Source organism: Poecilia formosa, unplaced genomic scaffold (assembly GCF_000485575.1).
Source record: "Poecilia formosa unplaced genomic scaffold, Poecilia_formosa-5.1.2 Scaffold13, whole genome shotgun sequence".
NCBI classification, from domain to species: domain Eukaryota; kingdom Metazoa; phylum Chordata; class Actinopteri; order Cyprinodontiformes; family Poeciliidae; genus Poecilia; species Poecilia formosa.
In genome coordinates this window covers 1,602,594-1,624,270 of record NW_006799952.1, presented here as the reverse complement: position 1 = coordinate 1,624,270, position 21,677 = coordinate 1,602,594, and the positions used below count along the sequence as shown (strand labels likewise).

At 43.6% G+C, this 21,677-nt stretch overlaps 1 protein-coding gene across 2 annotated transcripts; it reads left to right on the top strand.

Annotated features, from left to right (window-relative positions):
• The first annotated feature begins 298 nt into the window (after positions 1–298).
• eea1 (early endosome antigen 1) lies at positions 299–20,725 on the top strand. Of its 2 annotated transcripts, XM_016668050.1 has the most exons (30): positions 299–465; positions 4,688–4,765; positions 4,849–4,961; positions 5,717–5,771; positions 5,866–5,931; positions 6,037–6,067; positions 6,154–6,258; positions 6,728–6,849; positions 6,949–7,104; positions 7,888–7,902; positions 8,163–8,279; positions 10,145–10,483; positions 10,781–10,930; positions 11,055–11,174; positions 11,751–11,954; positions 12,683–12,883; positions 12,987–13,100; positions 13,284–13,439; positions 13,511–13,650; positions 13,734–14,064; positions 14,154–14,255; positions 14,332–14,526; positions 14,615–14,797; positions 15,352–15,537; positions 15,614–15,745; positions 16,623–16,808; positions 16,894–17,132; positions 17,975–18,095; positions 18,182–18,280; positions 18,391–20,725. In XM_016668050.1, the coding sequence occupies exons 1-30, from the start codon at positions 442–444 to the stop codon at positions 18,511–18,513; spliced, it is 4,203 nt and encodes a 1,400-aa protein (XP_016523536.1). In that variant the 5' UTR covers positions 299–441; the 3' UTR covers positions 18,514–20,725. The 2 variants fall into 2 exon arrangements, with proteins under 2 accessions (XP_016523536.1, XP_007545594.1); XM_007545532.2 differs by lacking the exon at positions 7,888–7,902.
• Positions 20,726–21,677: the final 952 nt, after the last annotated feature.

Here is a 21,677-nt window from a genome sequence, read left to right as displayed (position 1 = left end):
CTGCTTAGGGCCTCACAAAACCTTGAGTTGCCCTGTTGTTACTATTAGCTGTATCTGTAATGAGACTAACCAGGACAGAAATTCTTTAAGCTTTTCTGAGAAGGAGCGCTTAACGTGTGTTGAACATTTCTTGGCTCTTGTGTTTAAGTTTTAAAAAATGCGTACGAGTTGAATATTTCTATGTTGTATATGAAACATAAACACGATATGTTTGATAATTTATATTTACAGTCTTGTCAATGAACCAGAACATGACAGCTCTGTGTTGACAGTAATTATATGAGCAGCCATGGTGAATGCAGCCGCTCAACCATCCCCTTCACGACCCGCCCATCCGCCGCTTCTCCCACAGCCTGGTCAGGTGTTCGCTTGTTTCCATACGTAAACTTTGCATTTTGGTAACTGATCAGCTTCTGTGTCGTGACAAACCCAATCGAGGACATGTTCAGACGGATACTTCAAATGGTAAGTCTTTGTGAGGTTAATCAATCGGGATCGCTTTTGTTTTGAGCATAGCGGCTCGTTTTCCCTGGAAGACGCAGGCCCATCTGTGTCTGGTTTCTTGACGGGTGCGCGTGTTTAGTTAAATGACGTACCGCTGACGGGCGGGGCTTGTGTGTGTTTGTGGTTCGTGGATTCCTTGTCCGGAGTGCTTCTCCGTCTCGTCACGTTGGGGTGGAAACATCAAGCGCTCCTTTCTTTTGGATGACACAGCTAGCCATTAGCGCATGCTAACTTGATGTAGTTGAATGATTGTACTGTTGACAGTAATGAAAATAGGTTCTCCGAACAAAATACAGATTTATCTGGCTCTGCTACAGACAGTAGAAACCAGTAATATGAAAAAAGAACGGTTAATGCCAATACTAAGGCTTAGTTAGCGGTGGTTTAATTCATCAGATGCTAACGCTATCGTTAGCTACAGGCGTTAAAGAAATGCTCTATGAGCATGTAAACAGGAGTTTTAGGTAACTAGGCTTATAAATATATGCATGAACAAACTATATGGTTGGCAGTAGAGTAAGTTGCTGGACTAACGTACTAAATTGAGCTGAAAAGCTTTCGCATTGGACCACATTAACCACAATGCATTGCTACCCGCATTGTGTACACTTGGAGCACATGACTCACCGACTTAAACTGTTCAGCCATAACTTTATAACCAGTGACAGGTAAAGCGAAAAGCAGAGTATGTTATAGTAACACCCGTTAGATTGATATATGGGGCATAAATATGGCTTAATCTGTTCTCTTCGACACGGAAGTTATATTTCTTGAAGGTTCTGCAGGAAAATAAAACCTCTCGCTAAGCACACAAACCAGTTGGAGACTGTTTTAGTATTAGAACGTGTTTAAATAACACGTTAAAACAATGTAAACAACAAAAAAACACATAACATGCTCATTTTATTTTTATATATATAAAAAAGAAAACTTAATACTCCTGCTGCTAAAAAAGTAATAAATCATAAAGCTATACAGTTATATAAGGTTGACATTTACTCATTTGTTTTTGATGGGTACACTTAAGCTAAAACTTTGAGTAAACTAGCTGAAATTAGGTTTGCTTTTCAAGTAAGCCTGCAGAAAGTTACATGTGTTTGCCATTCTGGGTCTAATGGAGTAACACTGAGAATCTAACAAGTTTTAAACAGATTTTGCTCAAGTTCCAGCTGACCAGCAGTCTGCAGGAACAGATTTTGGAGGGAGGTTGTGTTGGATGTATCTCCACTTCAACACACCTGGGTCAAATAATGAGGTCATAAGCAGGACTCTGGAGAACTTAACTGCACTTAGGAGGTGATTCAGCTGTTGGATTCAAGTGTGTTGGACCAGGGAGACATCTAAGAGTTGCAGGACACCAGCCCTCGAGGACCAGGCTTGCCCACCCCTGCTTTAGATTGTTGCTGGTAACTGGCTTGTTCCTATCCGACACTCAGACAAATCTCAGGCTTGGTTTAAAAACCATAAACACAGGTTTAAAGTATACACCTGACCTTTAAATTCTCCAGATTACATTCCAGACCAGCTTAAATAGCACGCAAGTGGGATGTGATGTGATTAAGAAGTGAATCCGGTCCATTGAGACCTAACAATGTAATTTCCTTGAATCAAGGCATCTGCTGCTGATGGCTGGGTGTCTCAGGTCATTTAGCGTTAAAGTACAGCTCTGTTTTAAAGAAGTAAGAAACTCAACATTAGGTTGTATTTTTGAGGCTGGTTGATGCGTTCTCATCATTTAGAAACAAAGTCTTCACTCCCTTGAGAAATTATTCATACCTATGTCATGTCACATGTTCATATGTAATTTTTTACCCTTCTTCAGCCCAAGTAAAATCCTCTGAGTCTGCAACAAATGTTTCATTCAGCCAGAGAAAACTAATTACTCCACCAGAAGTAATCTTAACTACAGTTTTGAAAGTCTTTTACAGCAACTCTAAACACACAACCATTGCTAAAGTTTTATGGTTTAGATCAAAGCACATCCTCTGAAAGAACGGCACAGTCAAAGGCCAGATCAAGGTCGAACTGAAAATCTGTGGCAAGACTAGAAACATTGTTGGTGATTCATAATGATCTAAATATGACTAACCTGTGTTTCCTGTTGTTTAGGATGCTGTCTGTTTTCTAAACCTCTGAGGTTATTCAAGCACAGCTGGATTAATACTAAGATTAAATTACAGAAGGCACTAGTGGTGTTCTCTTAGTGAAATTAGTATTTTTTCAATATTCCCTCACTATTTCTAAACCAGTTACTTTGAACTTTTTAACTGGAACCCAACATGTCAGAACAATAATGTCTGCTCAGTCTGGCAATGTCAAGTCAATTTGTCAGGCGACTAAACGATACTGCAGTTTCATTGCTGTCTCACGTCACTGCTTTCTGACCTTTGGTCACTACTTCCACCACCTATAAGTGATATTGCTCCATGTTAAATGTTTTAAGGGTGTATTAGGCTAAAAATGTTCATCAATAAATCCCAGAATCAAATTTCATTTTTTGACATTGAATTAACGGTAGATAAGCCTCAAATTTATGATAAGTAGTGTTTTTGATTTGCTGATGACGATGTCGTGAGGGTATAAACTTGCTGTTTGTTTGATCTGGATCAAAGGTTGTTCCATGACGCAAACCTTCAATCTGCCTTCAGACAAATTGCTTATTGTTTCTTCAGTCGGCTTCGAACAACGGGGCTCAAAGTGTACAATGTATATCACACAGACCTCATTCATTAATGTATTCATTTACCCAAATAAATCCTATTTTAGTACTGAAACTCAGATAGAAAATGACAATGGTCTCAAATGACCCTGATTAAAAATGCATAGTTTAATTGGAATCTCTCTCACTTTTGGATTAAACTCAGTAGCATAACTTAGAATGCTTAATTTTCTTCCAAATGACCAGAAGAAATATAAATCTACTAAAATGATAAAAATGTTGTCATCGCTTGTGGAGTTGGAAATGATCATCTTCTTGCTGAGTCCACAGTTTGTGGTTTGGACCCAAAAAACTGCTGCTGCTCTTCTTTTGCAACACTGCGAGCTGACAATGTTTGAGCAGAAATGCAGCATCAGAAAGCATTGTCAGTATTTACAGACCTCATTGTAAAAATACCTAAAGCAGACCATTGTTGCACAATAGCATTAAAAAGAGAAAATCCCATTTAAAATATTTCCTGGATCCAACATTTTACTCAGTGAAATTCCTCAAAAATTAAAATAGAAATAAAATCAAAGCAGTAGGTCTTACATGGAAGGGGTGGAGATGCCAGCTCCACTCTTATTGGTTCCTCTGGTAAAAACGTGTAAAAGCTTGAGATTTTTCAACTTTATTATCAAATCTCTCAACATGTGAGGCGACAAAATAAACTCAAGTCTCCGCCCAGCACTGTTCATCAAAGTTCCTTTTGCCTTTAAATCTCTTTAATTATGTTCTCTTGTGTTTCCTGTTTTGGGATGACTGTGGGATGAAGGGAACAATTGTCTTGCAATCAAAAAGTGGTGAGTTTGAATCCGGCTGAGCTGCTACTTGTCAAGAGACTCTTAACCTGGAGTTGCTGAGCGATCTGTGTGTCTGTGTAAGACCACTTTGACGGGTCGGTATGAATAGAAAAAGCCTCTGACTAAATTTATCTAGCAGCATTCAATACATTTGTGTTACTTCAATGAGGCGTTCCCTTGTCTTTCCCATTTTTGAAGCAATTCAAAAGACAAATATCTTTCTGAGTCGTATCATATTTATACCCTAGATATATGGATTACTAATTAAAAGTACTCAGGAACTCAGTTCAGTGAGAGAAGGTAAATGATTAACTATAAAAATGGCTGCTGTGAATTTATTTTAAATAAACTAAGGGGTGGAGGGTGAACATTTTGGCAGCAGTGATTTTGTTGAAAACAATATATATATTTTTTAATTTGGGATGTATTTTCTGTGTAAATTATGCTACTCTAATTAAAAACAGAAAAATAACTATAGTCATTGCAGCAATAAAATACACAATGTACCCTACGGGAGATCTTTCCTGCCCACAGCTATCACCATTTACAATAAAATTTAAATTATGTGGAGCTTTATATAGAGCCTACAGACACTGCAGTGCTTCTCTGTGTCAGTCAGGTGATTAAACAAGTAGCATTTATATTTATTCACTCCAGTCAAAGTGTGTGTTGTCGTCTGCAGACTCCTGGGAAGGGAGGCTCCCAGAATGCAGAGTCGGAGAAGCCCACCACTGACCTGAACCACGACCAGACGTCCGAGGTAACGATTTCCTAACGTAACGCTGGATCTGAAACGCTCCAATGTGACGTTTTTAGCATGTGATGACGCGTTTCTGTCTCCAGGGCTTCATCTGTCCTCAGTGCATGAAGTCTCACAACTCTGCAGACGAACTCTTCAAACACTATGAGCTGTTCCACGACACTGGAGACCTCCCCGCTCATGTGGCTCCCACGCGGTGAGGCTAGTTTTAATATCTACAGTGACTTGCAAAAGTATTCATGTTTTCACTTTTGTTCCTTCTCAAAACATGTTTTATTTTGTTGGTATTTTATGTGATAGCTCAACACAAAGTAGTTTAGAAGTATGAAATGTAGGGGAAAAAAACGCAGGGTTTTTATGAAAAGTATGGCATACTTTTATTTACTCTGGTACCCCTAAATTAAAGCCAGTGCAACCAGTTGTCTTAGCACGTAATTTAATTGGTAAATTGACTTAAGATGCATATAATTTAATCTCTCTATATATGAGGGAAGCCATGTACAGTACTGTGTGTAGTATTCACACCCCTTGGACTATTTCAGATTGTCACAGAGCAGCAGCCATAGTTTTTATTCAGTGAGTGAACCAAAGATGGGCACAATTGTGAAATGGAAGAAGAATTGATTCATGTTTTCCAAAATCTTTTACTTTTAAAAATGTGTGGCAGTAAATGAACACTGCACGTCACTCGGAAAGTCTCCACTGTGAAACGCAGCGGTGGCATCATCATGCTGTGGGTAGCCAGTGCTACACTGGAACGGTTTGAATCAGCGCTCGGTTTTCATTCATCTCTCACATAAAATACATTCAAAGTTCGTGGACGTTATGTGACAAAATGTGGAAAAGGTCAAGAGGTCTGAACGCTTTTGCATGACACTGTAAGGTCGCGCCTGAGCAGCTGACCTCACCGTGGCAGAACATTGTGCTGATCCGTCTCTTTCCTCCCTTCAGTGAAGACCTCACCATGTTGCGGCAGGAGGTCCAGGATCTCCACGCTTCTCTCAAGGTGAGGTTGAAGTTTCAAAGCTGTGAGTGTCGCAGAGCTGTGACAACATCTGCTGTAAGATCTGCTTTTGTCCTCTTTTTTTTCTTATGATCAGGAGGAGCGATGGTTCTCTGGAGAACTAAAGAAAGAATTGGACAAAGTTCAAGGACAACTGAAGCAAGTAAATCCTTTAAGATATTTAGCATAATACAGTAAAGCACCGGCCCTCTGAATATGCAACTGTGTGATCAGTAAAGATGCTTTGCTTTGTCTTTCTGCTCCACAGAACGATGAACCAATAAGCGCTGAGGACTCAGGTGGCGAAGCGTTGCGTTCAAAGAACACGTTGAGATGGAGTCTTCGGTCACTTGTCGCTAACATGCTGGGTGTTTTTCTTCCTCAGCCCTCGAAAGAAAGTTGGTGGAAGCAGAGACGGAGAAGTTCAACATTAAGCAGATGAAAGACCTGTTTGAGCAGAAGGCAGCGCAGCTGGCCACAGAGATAGTAGGTCAGTGTGGGACTGGGAGACTGTGAGGTCAGAGGCTGGGGGTCAGCTAACAAGCTGAAGTTCTGTTTTTCTCAACTGCTGTCAACCTCAAAGCTGCCTTTGTGTCGTATCCACATTTTCTTGAAAGTTGTGTGGACATTTTGCTTCTTTTAAAAAAAAAAAAAAAAAAAATCTCTCTATTGAGTTTTCTTGAACACACACAAAATACAAGTCCAAGTCATACAAATAAATAAATTGAAGCATTTCCTAAAAAATAATGGTAATGAAATGTGTGGATGCAACCACTCATCTTGTTGAAATAGTCTACGAAAGATTGCCGTATCACATTTGTCTCTTTTTGTCTTTCATATCCAGTTCTACCTTTTCTACCTGTGTTTCATTGTATGCTCTAGACAGATTTTCCTACTTTTTAAAAGTTTCTTTAAGGCATTTTAATCGTTTGATTTCTGGAAAACATCGAATCCGTCAGACCTGAAGTCTCGCTACGACGAGGAGAAAAGCCTGAGGGAGGCTGCCGATCAGAGGGTTTCCAGTTTGAGCGAACAGCTGCAGAGGGAGAAGCAGGAGAATGAGACACTTCAAACAGAACTGGTAAACACACAAAACTCCTTCTTTTCAAGCTTCTGCTCCCAGCCCAGCAGCTCTCTGTCGGCCTCCCGAGTGACCCGGTGTCTCCGCTCTGCCCCCTAGCTGCAGCGGCCGGGAGTGGAGGACGTGGAGGTTCTGCAGAAGGAGCTGGTCCAGGTGCAGACACTCATGGACCAGATGACCCGTGAGCGGGAGGAAGAGTCCGAGCGCCTCAAAAGCCACTACACAGAGCTGCAGGCTAACTACACTACCTCAGAGGTTTGGGCGCTAAAACACCACCGCTCACTGAATCTTCACTTTTCCAGGGAGAGCTTCACATTTCTATTCAGGAAGAGCTGTGAAGTTATTACATTGTATACCGCTGCCCTGCACATTTTGCAGCTCTTAATTACCGCCTTGTGAATAATTCAGGGATATTTTTCTTCTCCCCCAGCATTCTGGAGCAGAGGAATATTTATAGCTCCATCGTGGAGCTTCAGGCTCTGAATCCTTTCTTTTCTCAACTATCAGTTCTATTTTTACCCAAGAAGCATATTCTGAATAGATTTTCTCTCTGTCGTGATTAACATCACAGTCATGTTAATGGCTGCATATGGAGCCTGTTTTTAGCAGCGACTGTTGAGCACATCGAGCTGACAAATGGCAAACGATACTTTTTACGATGCAAGATTAACAAATTGTGTCCTGTTCCTATGATGAGTTTACATACACTCACTGGCATCAATTTTAGGCTTTTATGGATGCATTCAAACAGCTAAATAATAAGTAATCTCAATGAATTTTTAAAACAAAAGGATATGAACGGTTTAATGTTAAATAAAGAGGAATTTGTGTTTCGCATGAATCATTAAAAAGGCAAAGACAAACGCACTAAACCCCTTTTGTGTCAAATACTCCCTTATTCCCATCAGTTTACAAACTGTTTGTCCTCCTGAAACTGAAGCTTGCCGTTGATGCTTTTTTCTGACTTACCTTCTGTCCTCGTGTCTCCTTCCCCTCCCTCCTGTGCCTCTCACTCACTGTATCCCTTCGATACACAAGATTCAAAAACTGGAGGTAAAACCGTTCGATTCAAGTCGGTCACCAATTTAATTGAACCTTTGGGAGTTTTCCTTTTCGAATGCAGATTTTTCTGTTGTCCAAGCAGTGTGAAACTTCTTTTCAAGCATTTTTTTTTGTGTGTGTGTGTGTGTGCAACCATTTGCTTTTAATTGCTTTGCATTTAATTTTTTCCATCCCTTCTTCGCTGTAGTTTATTAAATATACACGCTTAAGGGTTTTTGGCAAGACTCTAACACAAGTCTGCTGATGTACAGATGACCATATCCCAACTAAAAGCCGAGCTGGAGAAGGGCCCGCAGGAAGCCGCTGTCTACACGCAACAAATCCACGAGCTGCAGGGGAATCTCAATAATTTGCAGCAACAGTGTCAGGTAATATTTACACAGCAGCAGAAGGAAACATCCATTACAGCCACGTGATCCTGAACAAATAGCCGCGGCTGGAAAATGTGTGGGATTTAACTTTTTTTTTTTATCAGCGGCCATCTTGTTGTCTGTGAGCCTCCCTTTCTGCAACTCAATGTCGCGATGCCGCTTTTAGCAACAGACGCTTGCTGACAAATATCACGGTGAGCACTATTATCAAGCCGGCAGGGGGTGATAGTTGGTTGCCATCCTTGTCAGTCAGGGAGAAATTTAACCTCTTCCAGGTAATGTGACTGGTGCAACGGGAGGAGAAGAATGTGGCGCGGAGATTAAAGTGTCGCTCATCAGGCTCAGATGTGGCCCCACGGCAGGGGGAGGAAGTGTTTGTTTACAGATAGCAGAGCGATTACAGTGGTGGGCCCTGCAGTCTGATGCCCCGTTTCTTCTGACCGTACATTGGTTTATTAGAGGCCAGTTGAAGCAACCATCAGGAGGTTAATCGGTCTCTAAATCTAACATTGAGAAAAGGAGACGCACCAAAGTAGACTTTGGTGCAGACTTCTCCGTGACTCTGTTATCGAGCTTGCTGCCAGAGCCCGGGCCGTGAAAAGAGCTCTCCGTGCAGAGGCGACGTGCCGCACTTCAGTCCGGCCTCTTGACTGTTCCTTTCCGTTGCTCCTATCACACAGGCCGTGGGAGTTCACGAGGCGCTACATCAAACTGTTTTAACTATAGACGTTTTTTTTTTTTTTTTTTTTCTTTTAGCGTGTTTCTTGTTTGCGTAAGTATGGGGGGGAAAAAATAGAATGGCATTTTTTTTTTATATATATATAAATGTCCCCGTTTCATTCTTCCAAAAATATTCAAATCTGCCCTCCTCCGTTTAATGCCGCAGTGTTATCTTATTCAGGTGTTTGTTAGTTTGTAGGTTTTTGTTTTTCATGTCGCTGTATGTGTTTGTGTGTAAAAATGTCAGAGGTTGACAAATGGGCGATGTTATCTCAGGATGCTGAAGCAAGCGAAAGCATCTCATTATCTCAGCATGTAGTGAGATACTGAAACTGTTCTCACTAAATCAAGCTCTTGTTATCCCGACAAGTCAAACTCAACATCCCATTATCTTTACATAAGATGATATTTAGATAGATGGATAACTATATTCCCCGAAAAAGAGAAAACAAGCTCAGGGTCTCATTACTTTTCTGTAGTTGTTTGTTGAACTTATTTTGACAAGATGAGAGCTCATGGTTTTGTCAGTGTGATATAATAACAATTAACTGACTGTAGCAACAAGCTCATGGTCTTGTTTTCTTTATATAACAAGTTTGTGTACAAAAAAAAAAAAAAAATCAAGGTTGAGATTTAATAATGAGATAAGTGTGATGAAGTGAGCTCAAGGTCTCATTTCCCAATGTATTTGAAATTGTTTCCAGGACAACAGAGGCACGAAATTTCTTCATCCTGATGTGAAGCTATTATAAAACTCAACAAAACGAGCTCGAGATTTTGTCATCCCCTCTTAAGGAGATAAATAATCTGTATAAAGACAACATAATAAGAACAAGATGAATGAAATGTTGGTTTCTGAGTTGCATTCTGAATCTTTTAATGCTTATAGAAACAATAACACTAAAAAGATTCATGATAAATACCTTTTGTTCTTACATGTCAGAAACTGGCTGACTATTGTATGAAATAGTTAAGATTTGTTGGAAAACAGGAAAATTGTAGGAATAAAAGACAAAGGTGCTGCGACATCATTCCTGTCAGGCCAACCACAAGAAACCCAGTCTTACTTATGTTTCTCCTCAGGCTCATAACAACATATTCTGTTTTTGTTGTTGTTGTTGTCGTCCTCCCATCCCCCCCAGAGTCTCTCTGAGAAACTCGCGCGTAAGGAGAAGGAGCTTCATGAAGTGGAGGACACTCTGGGAGCCGAGAAAGCTGCCAAGAAGGGCGTCCAGGACAGCCTGAGGGAGCGGGACTCGGAGGTGCAGGAGCTCCAGGCTCGAGCCGCGGCGGCCGAAGCGTCCCTTCAGAAGGCCCAGGCCGAGCTGGCGGAGAGGGCCGAGGAGGCGGCCAAGCTGAGGAGCGAGGTAGCAGAGCTGGAGGTGAAACACGCAGAGCTGAAGGTGGAGAGGAAGCAGCTGGAGCATCAGAGGGAGGAAAAAGAAAGCCAAGGTGCCCAGAAGCAGACAGAGATCGGTCAGGTGAGATCAGCAGCGTGCAGAACAAAAGCTGTGTGCAGACAGATTTAAAGAAACAAAACAAAAACAATAGTCATTCAGATCAAAGCTCAGCTCACACAGCACTCCTTAATCGTCATGTCCTGTATGTTGAGACAGAGTCCCCTGTATCGACTCGGACTGCATTATTGTACAAGCTCAGCGTTTGAGTCGCAGCTATGCAGAACGAAAAGGCTCAAGGTTCTGGAGGTGCTAGCAAGTTCTTCTCTCCATTTCTAATCTTTCCGTCTCGTGTTTTCACACTTCCTGGCGCTCCTGCAGCTGCATGCCAAACTGCTGGAGGCCGAGCGGCAGGTAGGCGAGCTGCAGGGCCGTCTGAAGGAGCAGAGGCAGCTTTCTGGAGAGAAACTGAAGGACAGAGAGCAGCAAGCGGCCGACCTCCAGTTCAAACTCTCCCGAACTGAAGAACAGGTGGGAATGTGAAACTTTCCCGCAAGGTTTATTCTTGTTAGTCGATCAGGGGAAGACAAGTTGATCTTAAAATGGCGTATTTTGGGGAGGAAAATGAACAAACATTCACTGTGTTTTACTTCAGCTAAAGGAGAGCTGCAGTAAGAACTCGGACCTGCAGCACCAGCTGGAGAAAGCCAAGCAGCAGCACCAGGAGCTGCAGGCGCTGCAGCAAAACACCAACGGCAAACTTCGGGAGGCGCAGGTACTGCACAACAACACACACTCTCATCTGAGACTGGAAGGCCAAGAGAGAACAGATTTTTATTCACAGTGCCAAAGTAATAACATAAGTTTCTCTTGTTCACATGTTGTCACTATATGAACATTATTTGGGGTTTTATGGTCGACCAACACGCAACGGTGCTTACTTTTAAAGTGGAAAGAAAAGGATGCAATAACAGGAGTGGCATCCGTTTTGTTTTTAGCCCCTTTGATTTGAAACTTTTGAAACAGTAACATGTAGAGCCTGACATTTTTACCCATTCTTCTTCGCATTTTATCCTGAGCTCAGTCTGACTGAAAATCTCTGGACATATTTGAAAAATTGTCTTCAGGGAGGCTTTCTGTCAAGTTGGATTTAGGTCTGGACTTTCATTAGGCCATTCTAATACATGAACACGCATGATATAAGAGTTTAGCTCCTGCTCTGTTTTGTGTCGCACAAAACAGAGCAGGAGGAAACTTAAACCTGTGCCTCAGGTTCAACTCTCAAATCCCCACAGCATGACACTGCAGCAGCAGAACTAAATACAAAATGTTTCCTTGCGTCGTTCTGCAGAATGACTTGGAGCAGGTGCTGCGTCAGATCGGGGACAAAGACCAGAAGATCCAGAACCTGGAGGCTCTGCTTCAGAAGAGTAAAGACACTGTGACCCAGCTGGAGGCGGAGAGAGAGGATCTGTGTGCCAAAATCCAGGCTGGGGAGGGAGAGACGGCGGTCCTCAACCAGCTGAAAGAGAAGAACCACGCACTGCATGAACAGGTGGAGACCTGCACCCTCTGCACTCCTCTGTGGTCTTCGTCCTTTCCACGATTGTATCACGATGTTCTAAACGTTTCTGTGCTCATTTATGTTAATGTCTGTAAATCAAAATCTTTGATTTCTAGGGCTGTAATTAATTATTTTAGTACTGTAATCGATTTATTCCATCAATTTTTCTGATGATTTGATCGGATAGAAAATTGGTAAATTATGTCGATTTTTCTTTTAACCCCTTCAAATAAAAAAAATACAAATTGTAAAATGCAACAACGTAGCAATCCTTTAGTGTACACTTGATCATTTGCAGCAAACGATGCATCTGCAGCTAAAGAAAAAAAATCCTTCTAACATCATCATGTGAAAAGCTCAACCCGTTCTGTTTGACCTAACATTGTTAGGCTGATCATTTGTTTTTGGATGAACCAATAAAACGGTACTTAAGAGATTTTTTTCACACAATTTGAACCAGATGAAGCTTAAATTGTTTCCTGTGGAGTTCTGGGTACAACATATTTATTTATTTTTTTATGTTAAATGCAAAATGTGTATATATATATTTTTTTTGTAGAGATTTGGCTTCATTACTACTCAGGGGTGTTCTTATCGCTAACTCCAGTTAACGATTAATCGATAATTAAGTCTGTTGACGATTACTTCAGTGATCTACTCATCACGATTGATCCGATCAATCGCTTCGGCCCTAATTCTTTCGTACGGGACTTTTAAAGGTTGCGCAGTTGACGGACAAGCTGAAGAACCAGTCGGAGAGCAACAAGCAGGCCCAGGACAACCTCCACAAGCAGGTCCAGGAGCAGAAGACTCAGCTGCGTTCGGCCCAGGACCGAGCGCAGACCCTGGAGACGTCCGTCACCGAGCTCACCGCCCAGCTCACTGACAGCAAGGAGAAAGTATCCCAGCTGGACGCCCAGGTGCGCCCGTCACTCGAACGCGGGTGACTTTTAACTCAAAACGTCCATCGGTCCGCTGTCCCGTTGGACTAACGAGTTTTTCCATTTGTCTGTTTTCCTTTAGCTGAAGGCCAAAACAGAGTTGCTCCTGTCTGCAGAGGCGGCCAAGGCCGCGCAGAAGGCCGACCTGGAGAACAGCCTGGAGGCGTCTCAGCACGCTCTGCAGGACAAACAGCAGGCGGGTTTTTTCTTTGTGCTGATTTATTTATTTATTTATTTTTATTTCTATGCTAAAATCCAACTGCTTTACCCCCTTTTGTTTCCTGAAACAGTGGCCTCTTAAGTTTTCTGCGGTGTCTCCTGTCTTTCCGCTCTGGATTTCCGTATAAGCGCCTTCTAATGTCCTTGATGTGTCGTGCAGGAGCTGAGCGAAGCGCAGAAGAGGCTGGAGGATCAGGCCCAGAGGCTCAGAGACAGACAGGAGCAGAGTGCCCAGCTGGAGAGCAGCCTGAAGGAATGTAAAGACAAACTGCTGGCCTCAGAGCAGCGGGTGGAGCAGCTGGAAGGGCTCAGCAAGGTTTGTGTTAGAAACACGATCGCAACCATTGGCGGCGTGCGCTTTAAAAACCAACCATTTGATTCGAACAGAAACTGGAGTCTCAGGCGGCGGAGGTGCAGACCGCGAGAGATCAGCTGCAGCTGGAGGTGCAGAAACTGCAGAAGGAAAGTTCAGAGGTGAAACAGAAAGCAAAGGAGCTGCAGCGCTCCCTGGAAACAGAAAAGGAAGGGTGAGCTCAGAAGAAACGCATTAAATCTTCACTCCTGAACGTTTGGCTTTTTTAACATCTCTGATGTGTTTGTCTACACTTAGAACGAAGAGTCTGCATGAGGAGCTGCAGAAAAAGGCTGCGGCTGCGAGTGGCGTGCAGCAGCAGCTGGAGCGCTGTGAGCAGGAAATGGCGGCTCTGAAGGTGAACCTGGACAAGGTGACCCAGGAGGGACAGAGTCAGCAAGCGGAGCTGAGCAAGAAGGCTCAGAGTCTGGCTGCAGAGCTGCAGAAGGCCCAGCAGGAGAAGGAGGCGCAGAGGAAGGAGCTCGGAGCGACTCAGGAGAGCCTGCAGAAGGCCAACAAGGCTCTGAAGGAGAGTCAGAATCAGCTGGAGGCCGACAGGAAGAACCATAAATCAGCCATGGAGGACAAGGTGGGTTCGACCTTCAACCCAGATCAAATAAATAACCAAAAAAAAAGACAAAACAGGAACTGAAAGCAGTGTTCTGCTCTAATCTTCAGGATAAGTCTATCGAAAAGACAAGAAAGGAGCTTTTGAAAACTAACGAGGCCATCACTAAGAAAATGAACGAATCGAAGGAGCAGCTGGAGCAAACGAGAGAGGTAACGCTCTGAAAAAGCAGTCAGTCGAGCTTCACCGTTTCAGGTTTTACTCATAAGGTGATTCCTCAAATGCCAGGCGGAGAAAACGTTGAAGGCGCGGCTCACGTCATTTGAGCAGCAGCACTCACAGACTCGGGGGACGCTGAAGGCAAAGGAGGAAGAGTTGAAGAAGTTGCAGGACCAGCTGAAGACAGTTCGGGGATCCATGGAGGAGGAGGCGAAGAGGCTGAGCGGCCAAGTGGCCGACCTGCAGGAAGCGGCTGTCAAGAAGGTGAGGATCTTCTGTAATGTTGACAAGCAGCTTTGAAACGACGCACAGGGAGGATCCGAGCATACGTTTGTTTGATTCTCCTCTCCAGGCAGAGGAGGAGAGGAAACTGGCGGCTCGGGTGTCGGAGCTCGGCCAGGACCTGACCGCTGAGAGGAGCCGGGCGGCGGAGCTGCAGCAGTCACTGCAGCAAAGCCAGGAAAACCTCTCAAAGCTTCAGTCCGACTTTTACGGCAAAGACTCTGAGGTTTCCTCTCTGCGTCAAGACCTGAAGGTGCAAAAATCACCACATGCAAAACCAGGTTCACAGTGCCCAGCAGAAAAAGGAGTCCTTTTAACATTTTCAGCTATTTTTTATTTTTTTTGTATTTCATAGGAATTTTATATGCTCAGCTAGTTTTACCACCGTACAATTGCGCTGTACAATGGCTGCTGCAAAACCCAAGTGTTTCGTTGACTTGACATCCAGAAACCATTTGTTGCATTTGCGTTGGTAGTGCGGGAGGCTCCACTTCTGCTTTTCAAACATGTACGGTTGCATAAATGCACATCTGTTTAAGTTGGGGGCGTGGCCAAGGGGAGCTTATTTGGATTTAAAGTGACAGGAGGCCCTAAAACAGTTGGTTCTGTAAGGAGCTCAAAACATGTAGAACTGAGCAGATTCTGCTATGAATGATTTTGTGATTAGACTTATCCTAAACTATTCAAGAAAGCATGATAGGTCACCTTTGAAAAGAAAAATACATTTAAGGTCCTCGTTGTGACGTGACAAAGTGTGCATACTTTTCTGAGGTCTTGCACAAACTGAGAGATGTTCTGTGTCTCCAGAGCTCAGAGGAGAAGCTGAGCATGGCTCAGGAGGAGCTGGCCGCCAATCGGACGCATCAGTCGGCTTTGGAGGCTCAGATCCAGGAGCTGAAGGCGGCCCGGTCCGCACTGGAGCAAGAACTCTCCAAACGGCACCAGACGCTCCAGCAGCAGGAACAAGCCCTGAAGGAGCTGCAAAAGCAAGAGGTCGGTCGAAGGGTTTGAACAGCAATGCTCACGATTGTGTTGTCATAATTTGCTAAGCGTGTGAGAACTGACGCAGGGCCAAGTCAAGGAGGAACTGCAGAAGGAGAGAAGCAAGGCGGAGGAGCTGAACAAAGCCAAGAGCGCGCTGGAGAAGAACAGCAGCAAACTGACCTCTGACCTGAAAACGCTGGCGGAGAAAAGTGAGAAGGTGGGTCAGCTCTTCACGACGTCAGCGACGTTTTAAACTCATCATCAGCTCAACTCAGCAGTCAGTGGGCTCAACTGGGTCTGGATTTCTTTGTTGTTGTTTTTTTTTACCAGTACACTTTTTGTGTTTCCATGCAGAGTGATGTCAGCCCACCCAGGCGGCCATTTTGCTTGACATGCATGTTTTATCACTTTGATTTCAGGTCAACGCTATGACGAAATACTTGGGCTAGTCTAAGTTCTTTTTTCTTTTTTTTTTATGACCAGAACAACAACAATAGAGTCGAAATAATACCAGAATAAAGCCATAATATTAGGAAAAGAAGGAGCAATCTCATGAGAACTTTTACACAAAAAGTCGAAAGTTAAAATAAGAAATGTCGAGCATCTTGTGACGTTATACTTTGGTGTACGTTTTACAGTTAAGGAAATGCGTAATCTTTTACCACATCAGTATCAAATCATTATCAGTAACAGGACTTTGAAATGACCATGCAAACAAATCAGTATTTTGAAGAAGGAACCACACGGACTGAGCTGCTCACACCAGACTGCGATAACTCTAAAATGACGTCTTCACTCAGCTAGTAATGATCGTGTTCTTGTAATTGCCGTAAAGAAAAATTATCGTCCCTGAAGGGATGATTGAAATCAGTCACTTTTTAAAAATATTTTTGGTCTTTTGTAATGGTGTTTTTTAGAAAATAATGTGGGGGGGAAAAAATGATTAAAATTGGATATGTTATGAAAAAAAAATACTAGTGGAAAGCCGTTTGAGTATTGATTAGGGAAACACTTTATAAATTCATTTATTGTCATAAACACATGGTGATCCTTTGTTGAAAGCACCTGAGCCTTTGTTAACAATTCCTCCTTAGGAACTAAGAGAGTTGCAGGAAGCCAAGCAGCTGCTGATCCAGCAGAAACTGGAGCTGCAGGGTCAAGTGGAGGCCGCGCAGGGGGCGCTCAAGGAGGAGCAGAAGGAGCACCAGGTCACCAAGGACAACAGGAGCAAGCGAGAGCAGCAGCTCCTCGCCCAGACAAAGGAAGTCCAGGACCAACTCGTAAGTCCCCCCTCCACGTGAAACTCAAGTGGAGGAAACGGATCGCGTCTTCTAGCGATCCGTTTCCTCTGCTCTCCTTCTGCAGGCGGCGGAGAGGAGAGCCAGAGAGGAGCAGGTGAAGCGCGGGGAGGAGGCTGAGGCTAAGCTGAGCGTGCAGGTCACGGCCCTGAATGAAAACGTGGCCACGCTGAAGAGGGAGTGGCAGAGCAGCCAGCGGAGAGTCGGCGAGCTGGAGAAGCAGACGGACGAGCTGAGAGGGGAGATCGCTGTGCTGGAGGCCACGGTCCAGAACAACCAGGACGAGCGGCGGGCTCTTCTGGAGAGGTCAGGGCACACATGGAGAGGAAGTTTTCAGTTCTATCTACGTGTGCCCTTTCACAGATGTAAAAATGATGAGGTGTTTCACAAAGGCTACTTTTTAAATGAGTCCAGAAGACGAGGTGGGAACAGCAGAATCGTTCCACAGAACAAGACAGAACGATTCCCTCCTGTCTTAAAGCCGCTCCTTTATTCCGTCCATTCTGTTCTTTTTCATCCTTGTCTTCACTCTGTCCTCCTTTTATGTTTTTTTATCACTGCTCTGTGTCCATCCTACTCTTAGTTCATCTGCCCTTTCTTTCTTTTTCCTCACTCCCTTCCTTTGTTGAGTCCTTCTTTTCTTTGTTCCCTTGCCTTTCTTTCCTTCCTTCCTCTTCCCTCCGTGTTCTACCTTGCCGTCTTTCCGTCTCGTTGTCTCCTTTCTTTTTGGTGTCTATCTTCACTTGCATTCCTGTGTCCTACCTTTCCTCCTTCATTGTGTCTCTTTTCTTTCCCTTCTTTTGTTCAACATTTACAAGTTTGAAGGACGATCATAATTGGGACAAAATGACAAAAAGTGCAGGGTATAAACAAAGAGAAAATATTAGCCCTGATCTTCTTATTTTTACTCTTGGACAAAGAAAGTTGTTCCAGTCAGACTTTGAGGATACAAACAAGAGAGACGATCTGACTTTTGGTAAACGGCTCTGCAGCGACAACTAGTTCCACAGCACAGTCCGGTTTAAAGTCTTCATAAAAAGTGGATTTAAATCTGTCCAAATCAGGAGGAGAAATCAAAAAATAGAAAACCTCTCATCCCTCCGAGTAGCATATACGCCTATTAGTGATCTGCGCCGTTTGCCCTGCAGGTGCGTCGCGGGTGAAGGCGAGATCGAGAAGCTCCAGGCCAAAGTGGTGGAGCTCCGGAGGAAGCTGGACGACACCACGGCGGCCATGCAGGAGCTCGGCAGAGAGAACCAGTCGCTCCAGGTGAGCCGGCCGCGCTGCGCTTGCAGCTCACAGGCGGGTCGATGGCGTTGCTCCCCGAGTCTGACTGCTGCTGTCGACGCCCACAGATCAAACAGTCGCAGAGTCTGACCAGAAAGTGGGCGGAGGACCACGAAGTCCAGAACTGCATGGCCTGTGGGAAGGGCTTCACCGTCACGGTCAGGAAGGTGAGAAACCCCCTCGTTGTTCCCTGCGAGAGACGCGTTCTGCTTCCTGTTTGTCTTTACTGAGTGCCCGTCGTCTGCCTCCCTCCCTCCCTCCTTCTCTGCGTCCGCAGCACCACTGTCGACACTGCGGGAACATCTTCTGCGGCGAGTGCTCGGCGAGGAGCGCCCTCACGCCGTCCTCCAAGAAGCCCGTCCGGGTTTGCGAGACGTGCTTTGAGGAGCTCCAGGGCTGATCCTCGGTGTTCTCCTGCCCCTCAACTCCCTCCCTTTAACCCTTTATATTCCAGCGGGCAGAAGAAGGCTGGTCTTTGTCATTTTTTTAAATGTGCACTAATGAGAGACCGCCCCAGCGCAAAAAAAAAAAAAAAAAAAAGACTCCCATTTGCATAGGCCGTCCGGCCGCGGTGCAGAGGAGACGCGGCGGAGATGCAGTGGGATCAGCTGGGACCGTCCGTATCTGTTTTTGTGCCTTTTGCTCCTCCTGTGGACTGCCAGAGAGCGGAGGCGGGGTGGATCCGCGCTCACCTCCTTTAAGTTCGTATTCAGGCCTCCATCGGTGTTCGGCATCGTCGGCAGTTGTGAGGTGGCTGCTTTGATCTTTGCTCGTGTCTGTTAGCATCACGCTGCTCCGGGGCGTGAACCGACTCAGCTCAGTGCAGCTCTGCCATACAAAGATAAATGCAAGTAACTTATTATTTGCTTGTAATTATACAACTCTATTATAGAACTCTTGAATTCATGCATTCGAGGTAAGAAAGAACTACCTATAAAAGTATCATTTAGGAAAAAAAAAAAAAAAAATCCTGTTAAGCATATTTAGGTTCTGAAAACTGCAGAAAAAGCTGGACTGGTCTGTCTTTTCTAGGCCAATAACCAATTCCCACTTCTGATAGTGACATTTTTTTCCCATAAGGACAAATAATAATAGAAGAAAAGTATCCTGCAGGTACTTTGGTATCAGTAGAGGCAATTAATCCTATGGAAAGTGAAGAAATTCCAAAAATAATGGAGCAGTGCAAATGTCCCAAACTTCTGTTTGGTGCAGAAAAGCACATTGATGCATTTATTGACCAAAAATAGTGTTAGTTTTTAGTAGAATAAGAAGTTTCTGTTTTCTGGTTTTATCTGCAGATCACACCTGTCTCATTAAATAATTACAGCATATAAATTGTCACCTTAAAGTCATAAAGCTACATCTGAAGTATTATAATTTCCTCAGTGTTTTCACTTAACTAAAAATCAATTTTGGGTTCTAAAAATTGCATTTTATTTTCAGCTTATTCTATTAACTACAGTTTTGATCTATTCCATTTTTTTTATTTTGTTTCTGAAGATTATAACGCATAAAAAAAAACTGAAAATGTTCCGGATTTCCTCACAGCCGGTGCAGGAGATGATCTCTAAAACACATTTTGGTCCACTTTGTTGATGCACTTATGAACTGAAAGCGGAGAGAGTTATTAATTTTGGTGAATTCAACGGACAACAAAAGAAATAATCTGATTTCTTTGTGTTTGACTTTCTATGTTGGGAAAATTGGCTGAGTCTCATCCCTGGCCAACGGATTGGTGCATCTCTGCTTAGATGGTAAAAGCAGAAATAACTAAGCATGTCTTGGTGTCAGCTGAAGTGTTTATTTTCTATATGTAAATTTTATGAAATAAACACTCAAATTAGGCCTTTTTAAATTGTCAAACATTTACAGTGTTTATCTTTTTCATGATCTTCAAAGATCAGTCATCTTGTCCAGAACCTCTCATGTCAGTTACTTCCTGTTCTCTTTGTATGGCAGCATGTTTCCTAATCTGCAGAAATGTATGTACTGAGTTCATTTCATGACCAAAGAATGTCTGCAGCAGAGTTTGTAATGTGTCAGTATTTGCCTGAAAGCGTTTGAGTTGTGACATTTTTATCGTGAGTCTTTTTTGTTGCTTTGTCACTTGATTGCGTGTGTGTTTATTATCTTCAGGTTGTGGTAATGCAGTAACTGAAGGTGCCTCCATGTTTTAATTTGGTCTGCAGTCCAACAGCACTGATTGTGTTTGAGTGTGTGTTCTCTGCTTTGAAGCAATAACTGTAGTGGTGCGTGCGTGCGTGCGTGCGTGTGTGTGTGTGTGTGTGTGTGCGCGGTCATGCCTGCTGCATGAATCCTGGCTGCTCAGAAGCTCGGCATCTCTCTGACTCGAGGTTCAGGAACTGCTGCCTTCAGGTACAGCAGTGACCGTCGGTTCTCTGTCCAGCTGAGAACACTGTAAAGCTAAATTCCTGCTATTTTAATTTATAATTGCTTGCGAGTTCTGATGGGATCTATTGTACTTTTTGGTTTTCTTTTTTGACTGGAGCAAGTGGAAACACTGTAAAACCGATTATGCACAGTATTCTGCAGCAAGCGGTGTGTCTCAGATTTACCAAATTAGCTCTTTTTGCTTGAATGATCATCAGACACGAATGTCCATTTCACCTTCTGAAAAATCTTTTTTTTTTTTCCTTTTATGTTAAATTGGTTTCATGCCTACCTCAGTTCGACTGAGAAAACGCACTATTTCTAGACGATGGACGTCACAAAGGTATCACTACTTGCATCCGATTCAGGATCTAGGACTGGTGAGAGGTTTTGCACCTTACCCTACCTACTCCAGGCCCGTCTTTGCCAGGCTGCAAACATAGGACAACCAACTTTATACAGGCTTCAGCATTTCCTGCTTATTTACTAATGCCATCTTAGTTATCTTTGTAAATGTTCGTAACGAGAGAGGTTAATCGTTTCCGTGTGGCCGTAGAGATGTGCAGTGAAACAGTGTTTGGATTCATCAGTGTCTCACTCATATATTTACAAAGCGATACCACAGACTTGCTTCAGACACAGACTTTTGTGGCTTCATGCGTCGCTGTCGGTTGTCGTGCATGACGGCTTTACTTTTCACTTTGGTGGACGTACCTGGTGGTTGCTAAGGTGTGCCTGAGGCCAGGTTCCTCTGCTGCTTGCTGAGATCTTGTACAGTCTGGGCGGCTTCGTTTGACCTGCATGGAGGGATGAGGTGGTGTACTCTGTGTTCACATGCGCCATGTTGATTTTCTTTTTCATTGTCATGACAAGTGTAAATAAAAAAACCTGCAGTATGTTTCTAAAGGTCTGCGATGTGCGTTTTTCTTTAGGTTCTTCTCTGAAAATTGTGCACTTGTCTATTTTAGGTGTGTCCAGGAAATGACAAATAGTGAGCTGCTCATTGTCCACAGCATGATGCTGCCACCGCCATGTTTTTACAGTGGGGATGCTGTATTTTTCAGCATGTTTCCCGTCAGCCGAGTTCTGCTCAACACTTCGTCTCCTTCGGATTTTTCTTTCGTGAACTCGTTCATGTACTTTGGATTCCTAAATTCTGTCTGCAAATTTTTA